Source organism: Pocillopora verrucosa, chromosome 6 (genome assembly GCF_036669915.1).
Source record: "Pocillopora verrucosa isolate sample1 chromosome 6, ASM3666991v2, whole genome shotgun sequence".
NCBI lineage: Eukaryota > Metazoa > Cnidaria > Anthozoa > Scleractinia > Pocilloporidae > Pocillopora > Pocillopora verrucosa.
The window spans coordinates 20,588,159-20,600,854 of NC_089317.1; the positions used below are offsets into that span (position 1 = coordinate 20,588,159).

Consider the following 12,696-nt stretch of genomic DNA (forward strand, 5'->3'; position numbering starts at 1 on the left):
CAACGTCACAATGAAAAATACATTTTAACAGGGTGTCTTAGGAAACACCATTTAAATTATGTTCTTACTTGGAAGCAGAATAGCTAAGTGGTCTACGGTGTCCTTCCTCCTTTTCTCTCACCGAATGTATTCATGGTTTCCCCGAGTTCAACTTCTTAGCTGCACTCTGTGAGCAACCACCTGATTTACCTACCATACGCTAGTTGATATTTTAAACCCTTAACTTCATTATCAACATATTATTTATCTTAAGGGTCTGCTTATGGAATCTGACTCCACCCTTGGTTCTGATCGGCACGTCAACTCCCATTATCTTAAATGGTCATTAGAAACTTACCCCAGTGGCCAGAATTTCTCCTTGCTCATCGATAGTTAATACAGTGACTGCCTTGGTGTGTGGTTTAAAAACTTGCTCCAAATTGAGCTCATATTTCTGCTTGGACTTTTTAGTTCTCAGTTGGGAAGGATCCACCTTATTCAGTGCTAACAACCGAACCACACCATCCGCAAAACCAGCAAGTAGTTTGGTACCTTTGGTATCAACCTAAACGAATTTTAAAAGGCAAAAAGGTTTACACTGTTCGTTTTTGACACATTCAACAACCTTAACAAGCAGTCAGGTAAATTGGGTAATTATAATTTAGATCGCTCTGACGAAGGGCTAACGCTAGAAACGTCAGCTTTAAAACTTTACGGTGGCCAATTTACGTTATCAACTCAGTTGATAATACTAAATTACCCTATTATACTCTCCCTCCGACGCAGCACCACAGTTTCTTTAGAAACTTACCCCTTCATTCGTTGGTCAGGTAAATTGATTTGGTTCAGATGTCCCACTTGTGATCCCACAATATTTATAACATTGTGTTTCCAAAACCAGACAAAGTCAACTGAACTCAATTTTTCTTTTACAGGCAAGTGACCCTGAGTCAAGGTTTTGTTGTAGGCAAACACTAATAGAACCATGGTTAAACTCACCACTTTAGGAACCCACAAAAGACTGGAACCTCCTGAATTGTATTTAGCCTGGCACATTGGTGCTTTGGAGATGTAGTCATAAACTCGCACAGTATCTGTAAAACGGAATCAAACGTAGTGATAAGTCAAAAGTGTATGAAACATTAGCAACTCTTGAATGAAAGTGATCTTCGCAGTGATGTGCACTACTTAGGCAGTAGTGAAAATAAGGCCTGAATTTTTTTCAGGCCTTATTTTCACTACTGCCTAAGTAGTGCACATCACTACGAAGATCACTTTCATTCATGTCTTTATCCGCAGTTCAAATATATGACCTTCATATATTCTTAACCGTCTATAAGCAACTCTACAAATCCCTTTGCCTGGGTCTTCTCCTTATCAGACAAAAACCAGTTAAATTTACTGCCAATAGTACCTATTAATATGCCCTAGATTTTCTTGAGATTTTTTAAAAATTCAACAGTTAAAAGGATTGCTCTACCATTTTGAACATTTCTTTAACCTGTTATACAAATCACAATTAAGGAGAACACTACCTGCCTCATCTCCAGAAAGAAAAGGAAGGAAAAAAGTTACTCACGATCCACTCCAATTGTAGCCACAAAATGAGCAACAGGAGAAGTTTCAAGGCCAGTGATTGGTCCTGCATGGTAATAATACATCCTCTCTGGTGCGTGGCTCTGTAAAAAAAAAATTGCTCAGTTAATCCTTTAACTCCCAAGATCTGATTGTCAAATCTCCCCTCTAGCTATTACACATCTCCTTGTAAATTGAATTGGCGTTCAATCAAGTAATAGCTTGTAACTGATTAGTTTGAGTATTCTCACTACCTGTTTGCTGGATAATATATGGATACCAAAGGGAGAAGTTGCATGATAATCACTTCTGCTAGTTATAGGGTTAAATACAAATCTGACAGAAAAATCAAGTGTTTTTTTTTTCTGCCTGCACAGGATCAGCAAAACATTTGTTTTATTATCATGGCTGTATAATTTTTGATCGTTATTTTGTAACTTTTATGTACACATAGATGTATGCATTTCATAACATATTTGTTTTTGTTAATAGTTTATGAATATAGTTTGTATTATGGTAAGATTTGATATAAGCAGGGCATCCCTTGATAATAGTTATGTCATATGACTGAAGGATTTACCCTGCTATAAAATAAATAAAGGTTTACAACTTTACTACTACTGTACTTTAACAAACACTTTGTAATACTTACAGTGTGAGTAAATGACAGATCAAGTTTCCATATACCACCTGTGGCATCCTGAAAAATATCAAAGATTTGAAAAAAAAATTTCAAGGTTAGGTTAAGATGTTTTCCAATGGACACAAAGAAAAGGTGGATAAAAAATTAAAAGCTTTAGCTTGTGACTGATGTAGGCTAGCATATCAGACATGTACACATCATATCTTACTCAATTAACAACAAGCTTACACCTGCCTTTTAGTCTGAGCAAAGATTTAAACTACCAGTATCTATATTTCAAATCTCAAACAATAAAGCTTCAGTAATTTGAGATTTTAGAAAAGGAATTGAAGTGTTTTAAAAAATCACTAATCTTGAGCACTTCTACTGTAGCTCAAATGCATGTCCAACCCAAACACAGTCAGTGTCTCACTGACTGGGGAAAATACTCTCATGATGTTAGCTGACACTTACCTGAGCATACCAGATTGGTGCTTCAGTATTCACAGCTTTGACCATTGACATGAGTTTGACATCAGTGCCAACCTGTTGGAATAAATTGTCCGCATCATAATAAATAACAGTGTTTGTTCAATAACATTTCCTGGCTTGCACAACACTCCCACTGATGGCACAAACTGAACCAATTCTGACACAGGAAACAGGTAACTTAAATAGAAAACCCAATTAGTTCATCTTCTCTTACCATCATGGCGATATAACTTACTAAATATGCACTCAGTTCATGACATTTACACCAAAACAAACTAGACACGGTGTGTCACTGATACAGGCTACCCTTAGAGGCTTACCAGTAGTGACTTACATGAACATGTATTTTGTTATAAAGTTTTTTTTAGAGGAGATACAAGGCCTGATTGCTAACATCTTCAATTTGCACATGGGATGAAGAGCACAATTTGCTCACTGAGTTTGATTTAAAATTCTAAAAGGTATCTGATGGGTCTCTTAGCTTGGACAAAATGCCATCGTCCGAGGTATCTGACAATTTTATTTTTATGCAGTAACTGTAACATTGACGACTGTGAATATTATGAAAATGGTATGTGTGAACTGCAAAGCAATCTTTGCAGTAAGGAACACTACTTATAAAAAGCAATAGAGAAACTAAGGCCTGAAAAAAAGGTTCAGGCCTACTGGTGCAGCACTCTACCAACTGAGCTTAAACAAGCCATCTGGGGGCTGGTCATTATGTTGGTTTCAAATAAACCCATGAATTGATGAATCAATGACTGTGAATATATGAAAACCATATACGTGAACTAAAGTTTTAAGAAATTAATAGGAAAGTTATCTTCGCTGTAATGAACACTACTTAGCATGAGTGGTGGAAAATACAGTAAGGACTGAAAAAAAAATTTGTTACTGTAACATGTTCTTGCAGCCAAATTTTTACCCCTACCTTCAGCTCATACATTGGGTCCATTTCAAACAGCTGCCCCTCCTCTGTGGTGTCAGCATTGTCAATGCTCTCAAAATCCCAGACTTTCACAAAACCATCAGCACCAATGGTCATGAGTTCACCTTCATCCATAAAGAACTGTTCAATCATACCAACATGACAAGGTTTCCTGCCTTTCTTGGAAATTTCCACTTTAATTAGACCACCATCCCAGAGTAGCATGTTGCCCCATTCTGATCCAGAAAGTACTTTACCATCAGGAAGCTCAACAAAACCTGTTTTTAAGAAAATTAGGTAGTTAGTGTGCAACATAAGCTAATGAAAGCAATATATGAACTAAATTGCCATCAAGTTCTCTGAAACTCAGTGATCAGAGAATTGTCAGACTACAGAATATGAAATTCAAGATCTAAGTTGAATTTCCTTGAGAGGAACTCAGAGTTTTTCTCTGTTCCACACTTATGAAACTTCCCCTTTTGGTTTTTTGACACACAGTTGAAAACCGCCCTACATGAAGTTCAAGTTTAACTATATACTTCCACTGACCTTCTATATCAGAGATTTCTTTGGCACCAAACTTTCCAATTTGTCCCTGTAGCTTCAGTCCAGTGAATGTGCTTGCCATGGTCCAAAATCTGCAGAAGTACAAAAGTTTTGATGTTCAGTTTCAAAGATTATGATGCACATGCAATAAGGATTCAAAAACAGTCTGTTAAAGCTGCTACTGAGTTCAATTTTAGTCTATAATCATACTTATGATTTCAAATGGAACATAGGCTTTGAAATCAGACCAAAATCCACTCCATACGGTTCAATAAAAATGATAAATTTACACACCTAATATGTCCTGAGCCACTGGTACACAAGTGTCCCTCGTCTTCAGGTGAAAATGCTACCTTGTAAATATCCTGTGAGAAAGCCTTGGATCTAAGAATAATCTGTTCATTTCTCCAGTCCCATACAGTCAACATATAGTCTGGTGCACTGCCAACAGAAGCAAGTTTGTCTCCTTTAGGGGAGAAGTCCAAGTGGGCATAAGCTTCTTCAGTCCCATCACGAAGGATTCGGTGGAGCTTCAGAGAAGGATACTCAAAGATATTGATGTTAGGCTTCACTCCTTTTTCTGCTACTGCAAAATATTTTCTGCTGGGATGGACCTGCCAGTCAAAAAGTATATGTTACTTCCACATAACAAAATGTATCACTTGTAAACATTGAATGATCAAAATAGTTTATCAAAATTATTCAAACACATATGGCTCAGGTTATTGGAAGGTCAGATAACTCTATCCACTGGATAAATCTCTATCTGGCGGATAGTGATTCATCCATTGGATAGTGTTATCCACCCTTTATACAACTGGGCCCTGGGATTTTTCTCAGCTCTTCCTGGAAAACTTTTAGTTTCTTTATTGGGTTTTCTACTTCAGCTTTTCAGTGTCTGACTTGATTATAATTAGCTACAATGCTATTTTGCAGATAGAGAATAGTGTTGCATATGTTATTTAAATCTAATAACTTAAAGACTTAGTGTAACTTGTCTGTGTCTGTTACCATAAAGGTGCTTGTTGAAACAAACTTATCACTGTGTGAGAATAATTCCTAAACTGATTTTAAGATAGAGACTGAAATAAATCTTATAAATCCATGTTTAGATGTGACATGTATTCTTGAAATTATCATTAATTTTTTTACCACAAACTTTAAGTAAAGTACTATGACAAACATAAATTCCATGAATTTACAATAAAGTTATTCCAACTTCAAAGCATAAATCAACTAAAACAGATGATAGAAATGGGAAATAGATGATGGTAATGAAACACTATAATCATATTAGAAGTTACAAAATGTGTCTATTACAATCACTTCACTCAAACATCCAATGTTGTTTAAAAAAAAATTGAAGATAAAAACTTACTGCAACAGCCCCAATTCCACCTCCTCCCGTTGTTCTAATGTGAGTCTGCTCCTGTGTCTTTAGATTGAGAATCTCTACCGAGTTTCCAGCAGAGAACAAAACACAATTTTCATCCAGGACATGGAGGTTTGATCTCTTGGTACATTCAAACCCAAATGAATGGCTTGTGAAGAGACGGGAGAGTTAAGGATGTAAACAAATGTATCCTATTGCAGTAGAACCTGGATTAAGTGCATCATATTAAGCAGTCACCTTCTATTGAGCAGTTGGTTGTCAAAGTCACAAATTTGTTCTCTTAAATTACTGTAATTTTCACCTCTAATAAGCAGTCACCTTCATTAAGCATTCATCTCTATTGAATGGTTGTGGTTACCTTTGACTGAGTTTCAACCTCCTGTTTGTGTTGTCTTACACCTGTATTGAGCCATCACTTCAAGTGGAAGCACTCAATTAAAACAGTTAACTTAAAATAATATCTCAAGTTCATTAATTCCCTTTTTATCTCCTGAGATCACTGTTGGCTCTTTTGATTCAAATGTCCTCAACACATTGCATGTTATCTTTCTTCTCTGGGATGTTAGGAGAAACATTATGCACAAATATTGCACAAGTCATTTGCTGGTCAACCTGTATTAAGTAGTCACCCTCAATTTCCCATTGGGTGACCGCTTAACACAGGGTCAACCATGTACATGAAACTATAATAGGCCATTTTACAGTTGTGTACTTAGTTGCCAAGCCTTTGATTTGGAGTGAGGCTGAAGGTGACCTTGTTGTGATAGAGACCAGTATCTAGTTTGCATGATAACAAAGTAATTTGCATTTGAAAAGCAGCAAGGTTTGTATCATAACAAGGTCACCCTTAGCCTCATTCCTGTACAAAGGCTTGGCAACCAAGCACACAACTGTAAAATGGACTATTTCACTGTAACCAGTCATTGAAATTCAAAACATTCTAAAGAAAAAGCATCTTAAAACTGAGAGTACAAATTTGCATTTGACAACAGAAAGGTATGTTGTGTGCAAAGTGCTACATGTAATTACTTTGAGTTTTATAGCTTCAGGACAATTTGATTTCAAATGAAATGCTAAGCTATAGAACTTTCAATAGCAGACTTTAATCAACAAATGAAAGTATTACATTCACATCTAACCAAAAGGATACTAAAATGATAACAGTGCTGATGGGATTCCCTCTGTTGAAAATGCCTTTGAGACTAATTCATCAAAATCATAATAGAAGTCATCTGGTAGAATTCTTTCAGCCTCTTCTTCTGTATCTCCTACATTTCAACAGAGTTACACATTAGTAATGTGAAATCATTTAAGACTTCACATCACAACTTTACTCTGATGAAACACCAGGGTGGGGTTGCTCAAAGATGAGTTAAGATAACCTAAGGTTAGTATGGAATTTGATTTCAGATCTGAAAGCTCTAAAAGAAAATTCAGAGGCATTCTTTTAACTACAACTTGATGACTGGATGCTCCATAGATAATAGAATAACCTATCTAATAAAAGGCTCTTGAATAAAGAAACAAAGAGACCAGGATTAAAATTTAACCCTGGGTTAGTGCTAATCAGCCTCCATACAAATGGGCCTGGATGTATAAGTCATAAGAAAGAACAGGAATCATAATAGAATTTAGAGAAAAAATTAAAATCCAAAGCATAAGGTAACGTAGCATTTTACAACATACAAAAAAACTTTTGTATGTAAGGAGTCACACAAGTGGGTGTAAAACTCAGAAACTACTGGTTGGCAAATTTATTTTTCAAGTAGAGATGCTTGTACCCAATACTACTGTAAAGTGTAAATGAACCAATTTAATTCAAATCTGAATTACTAACTCAACACTTGTGAAATTTTGTGTTCTCTTTTTCACTAACTTGCTATAAATTGTAGCTTTTTTTCATAATTTACCTGGTACAGTCTGTTTTGGTTCACCAGGTTGTGCCTCTCCATCTCTTTTTCCAGTTCCGTCTTCTTTCTCTTTGCCATCTTCTTCCAAACTCTCCTGCTTTTCCTCTCCTTCTTTCTTTGCTTTTTTCTTCTTCTTCTTTTTTTCACTCTCATCCTTTTTCATTTCATCAGCTTCTCCAGTAGTTGTATCACCTTCTTTACCCTCCTCTTTAACTTTTGCATCAGAAGATTCCCCTGTGTGACCTTCATCTCCACCTTCCTGATCAGGTCTTTTAACTGCTTTTCTGCCTTCTCCTTCTTCCAATTCTGATTTTCCTGCATCATCCTCCTGTTCTTTCTTACCTTCACCAGGTTCTGTTGATAATTCACCTTTGTCAGTTCTGACAATTTGCTCCTTGCTGTCCTTTGAACTATCATCAGTTTTTATGGCTCCTGATGAATCTTCCTTTCCATCTGACTCAGCATTAACTTGTCCTCTCCCATCAGAGCTCTCTGTTTTCTCCTTATCCCCTTTGCTTTCTTTAGAATTTTCCCCTTCATTTTCTTCTTTATTTCCTTCTGCCACTGCAGGATCCTGTTTATTGTTAGAAAGAGAGTCATGATTTTGTTTAGAATCCTCACCAACATCTTTAGATTTTGCTTCCTCGCTTGTGGGTGGTGACACATCATCACTTATTTTGTCATGATCACCTGTCTGCTTTGATTTAGAGCTGTTTTCTACACTTACTGTTTCTGTGTTGTTATCAGCTATTACATTTTCTGAGACTGATTTATCACTATGGTGACCTTGCCCCTGTTCAGTCAAATCCTTGCCTTCTGTTTGAGATACACCTTCATTAATTTTTACCAGGGAAGCATCATCTCTGGCTGCCGTACCACCTTCTTTTATTTCACCCCCATTTGTTTTGGATTGAGAAAGACCATCTGCAGTTTGAACAATTTCATCACCAATAAGAGCCCCATCTTTCTGAGCAATAGCATCCCCAGGACTTTCTACGGTAGACCCATCTTGGGTGACATCACGGCTTTCCTGGTCTGCAGCTCCTCCTTTGTCTCCTGACTGTGGTCGAGACCTCCTCCCAATACCAGACCCACCCCTACCACTGGCTAATTGTTGGTTTTGTTCTTCCTCCTTGGCCCTCTTGTCAGCACCTGATCCTGGTCTGGACCTGACATCTCTTGATCCAGGTCTGCTGCTAGGTTTCTGATAGCCTTCCTCCCCTTTCTTAAACCCTTCAGACTCTGATGTTGGCCTTTCTTTGCCCGAGCCTGGTCGTGAACTCGCCGAGCCAGGCCTCGAACCACGAACATGTACTGGTTTGTCCTGAGAATTTGAAACCCGCGAAGTGTCTTCTCTTTGAGGTTTAGAGATTTCATTTGCTATTTCTCCCTCCCGAACTGAATCATTTCCATTGTTTATATCTTTATCTTTGACATCAGTCCTAGTTTCACCGCCTCCGTTCTCGGATATTTCAGATCTCTGAACGTTTTCTTTATCAGATTTCATGTTGTTGCTATGAACAGAATCCTCTAAAACGTTGCCTTCGTTTGGTTTCGAGGAATCCCCACCAAAACTTTCATCTTCTCGACTTTCTTCGTCGTTGGCGTTGTCGCCATTCAAATCATCATCTTTTCCCTTGCTCGGAGAATCTGGGTTTTCTGAATCAATTTTTTCACCGTCCTTTTCGGTGTCTCCAACATTCTTATCAGAAGACGAACCTTGGCGCCCATCATCAGTTTTAGCGCCTTCGCTGTCATACTCTGCATCTCCAAGCTGATAACGTCTTAAAGCTTCTGCTTTAAGTTTATGTGTCGCATCTTTTAGCGTGCGGGACTTTGTACCATCCTCTCTTTCCTGCGCTTTTGGATCTGTATTTTCGGGATTGTCCGACATATTGAAAACGACTGTTCGGAGCTCGTCACCATAGTGATAAGTCTTATTTACGATTTAATCGAAATTATGACTTCCCTATATTACTGTAAGTTTCGGAAAATCGAGCTATTCATATGAAGTTGGTTTTGTGGGCAAATTTCTTGAGAATTTCTGTGAAATATTCACAGCAAAGCGAGCGAATCGTAAGATTTGGTAATAACAGTGGAAAATTCTCAGTAATTGATGACCCAAATAAGCCAGCGTTGATCAGTGTTTTGATTACTCAGAAGCAATTAGTATTCCATCGTTTACTTGCATAATTGCAACCCATTTTTTCTAATTTCATTTTGCGATCAACTTTTCACAGGATCGTTAAAAAAGCTTGTAAACAGCCGTAAAAGTATAGCGTAACAAAAGAAGTTTGATATCCAAATGGACATATGTTTTCTATTTTCAAAATTCAACTTCACCTCGAGATGCAGATGCTATTATTTTCAAGAAAGGTAACGAGTTTTACTAGCACATTCAATTGAGCACATTTAACTGCGGAAAATTAGCCGAAGGAAATTGAAGCTTTGTTTTTAAATAATAAAGTACAACTTGTTAGTTTGACGCCGAATAAACGGCATTGATCTCGAAAGCCTTGTAGTTTTCAGTACTTGTCACTTTTGAGAACAAGCCTTAGCCTGGAACTGAATTGACTACCTTAGTCATGATCTTGAATGAAAGCGTTTAATAATGGCTTAATTTCGTTATGAGTGCAAAAGAAAGGCGGATGACTTACATGCTTTGTTAACTTTGACTGGAAGTACATAGTAGCAGTAACATCAAAACGAAATTACTTACCATCAATATTTTTCTTCCTAGATCTAATCAACCACCAACAGATTCAGATTAAGACTGCTGAATTTCTCGACTAGATCGCCTTCATATCGAACAAGTTAATAAAGCATATTCTTCGCTGAAATGCTCAAATCTACCGCTATGAACGATAAATTAAAAGCGTGGTTTTCCGCGCAGCTTTTGTCGAAAAGCAGCTGCAATAAGCGCGCGCTTAACAATGGGATCTCTCAAAGGTGGCGAGAAAATTCATCTTTATCAAGGTTACATAATTCTTTAAAAGAAATAGCTTGTTAATGACAGAAATTAATTGTAATCTGCAATAACAATGACTAACTGAGAGTACATACTTTAATTGATCGTCATAATTAGATCGAAAGAAATAATAAGATACTGTTAGATTAAGTTCGTGAGGGAACAAGTCACCAGAAGTTTGATCAAGTTGCGTTTTCTCCTATCTCAAAAGTCGGCTCGCGTCACCTCCACACAATTTCGAGAGGCCTAAATCTTCACAAGCCACATAAAACACGTAAGTTCATTTGAAATAAAACCAAAATGATATTGTAAAGAACAAAATTAAAGTACTTTTTGGACGGAAGATCTTTAAATACCCCGAGATCGTGCAAGGTCTTACGTTGTAGTGAAGAAGGTTCTAAAGTTGACGGTGGACTTGTAGCGTGCGTGACAGACCGAAAAGAGGAAGATGATTGAGGTTTTGCAAAGTTAGAGGATATCTTTTACATCCCAACAATCGTAGTTTGCACTTGAATCGATTTCCCAACTTCTTCTCCCGCATCTAACCCTTTTTTCACTGGCTACAGAGAAAACAACCTCGTTCTGTCTTAACTTTAATTTAGTTCTCTCATTAACACCCCACAGGGCATGTATATGTAAGGTTACAACGAAGGCCCTCCACCAATAATTAATGATACATAATCCGCTCATTTATTGTTGGATTGCTTTAGACACTTTACTTTCGACTTCTTTGAGTTTTGTAGCCTGTTTTAGGCGTTCAGCTGGTTAAAACGAAGCGTGATATTGTACGCGATAGTAGGGAAGGAGTGAAAAAATGAGAAAGGCTTGGGTCGGGTTGCTTAATAACCCGACCCTGGCCTCCCTAGCTTTTTCACTCCGCTATTACCGCGCTGTCAACTATTTCGCTCCGCCGTACTGCCTGAGCGCCCGGAACAGGCTATGTGTTGTGCTTTCGTGAGATACATTCAGTGTTTCCCAACTTGACGAAAGCCTGAAGATCGGTTCCAGTTCTGGACTTGGAAAAAGGGTTTTGAGGAATGCTCCGCTAGACAAGGGTAATGGAAGCAGAGTTTCTTATCCTCGTTCCCATGACGAGTGTTTGCACTCGTTCCGCTGGACAAGTATAACGACAGCAGAAGACTCAACGTCATAACTCCTAGGGAAGAAAAAAAAACAATCGTTTGTTTAAAATCTAAAGTGCCTGATAATACAATCGCAATAGAAAAAGAGAGGCTGCTCTTGCATTTTAACCTCAGGAAGAAATAAGTTTTGCCCAGTCCCCACAACTTCTCATTCCATGGCTCTGTTTGCATTGATTAGCCAAAGGATTGCGACTTTGATGGACATCAGCCTTGTGGCTCAAGGAGGAACATAGAGAGAAAATTGAATGGCGCCGCTTTTACGGCGATATTCCATTGAGAAAGCGACTTTTGTACCAGTGATTAATACCGATGTAAATGAACTCCAACCGAGATCATAGAAAAAGTCATTATAATATTAAAATAAAAAAAATTGACTTGAGATAGAAAAAAAAAGTTATTATATAACTCAGAATTAACTCCCATGAGAGATCAAGATAGAATTTCTCCTTACAATACCAATACAATATCAATCAGACAGGTGCTGAGAACATAGAAAAATGTATGTTTGAAGATTTTCTAGCTGATTCAGTACCAAATTCTCAGAATTAACATCACAGGACTTGTCTGGCAGACAGTAAAGAGAATTATTGATGAGATCTTGGACATGAAAGGGTTAGAGCATAGATCTCAGGTTATTGCTCTTGTCAGGCATGACATTGTTTGTCTGGATGATAAAACATTTAAACCTTTCCGAGAAAACTAAAATAAAAAAAGATTGACTTGAGATAAAAAAAAAAGTTATTATATAGTAATTAGCGAAACATTTGTTTGCATGTGGTCTGAAAATAAAACTCTGGAATCTAAATTTTTAGCGCCAAGAGTGTCTCCATGGTCGCTAAGTTTTAAAACTGTTTTGCGTAATATATTGGCGTAATCAGCTTTGCGAACTCCATAACAGAGAACAAAAATCCTACTCACACGTTAGCTTGAGTTAGATTGCGATTTGCGACAGAGAGCTTAAACAGAGAGCTTAAAGCCTCTTCAGTTATAAAACAAGCCTATGGTCTGCTATCGGTTTCATCTCGTATTCCTTTTCCACCCTAACCCACTATCACCAAAAGGAAAATTTAACAAACGTCAGTTGGTGAAATAATTTTATTGACTGCCAAGATACCAAAGTTCCTTACAAACAAAATTGACT

At 37.4% G+C, this 12,696-nt stretch overlaps 1 protein-coding gene across 2 annotated transcripts in view; it reads right to left on the bottom strand.

Moving 5' to 3' along the window:
- The window catches only part of LOC131792405 (cilia- and flagella-associated protein 44-like), a 23,690-nt gene extending 13,399 nt beyond the window's left edge, over nt 1–10,291 (bottom strand). The window contains exons 1-12 of one of the 2 annotated variants that reach the window (XM_059109784.2): nt 10,165–10,291; nt 7,446–8,019; nt 6,686–6,803; nt 5,521–5,683; nt 4,437–4,756; nt 4,146–4,234; nt 3,600–3,874; nt 2,651–2,722; nt 2,207–2,254; nt 1,559–1,658; nt 979–1,073; nt 338–544 (exon numbers count right to left, since the gene is read on the bottom strand). In XM_059109784.2, the coding sequence (XP_058965767.2) occupies nt 338–544; nt 979–1,073; nt 1,559–1,658; nt 2,207–2,254; nt 2,651–2,722; nt 3,600–3,874; nt 4,146–4,234; nt 4,437–4,756; nt 5,521–5,683; nt 6,686–6,803; nt 7,446–8,019; nt 10,165–10,167 (2,064 nt within the window). In that variant the 5' untranslated portion in view covers nt 10,168–10,291. Of the gene's footprint in view, nt 1–337; nt 545–978; nt 1,074–1,558; nt 1,659–2,206; nt 2,255–2,650; nt 2,723–3,599; nt 3,875–4,145; nt 4,235–4,436; nt 4,757–5,520; nt 5,684–6,685; nt 6,804–7,445; nt 9,348–10,164 lie in introns of those variants that run through there. The other variant, XM_059109776.2, reaches the window with a different exon arrangement.
- Between the last annotated feature and the right edge of the window lie 2,405 nt (nt 10,292–12,696).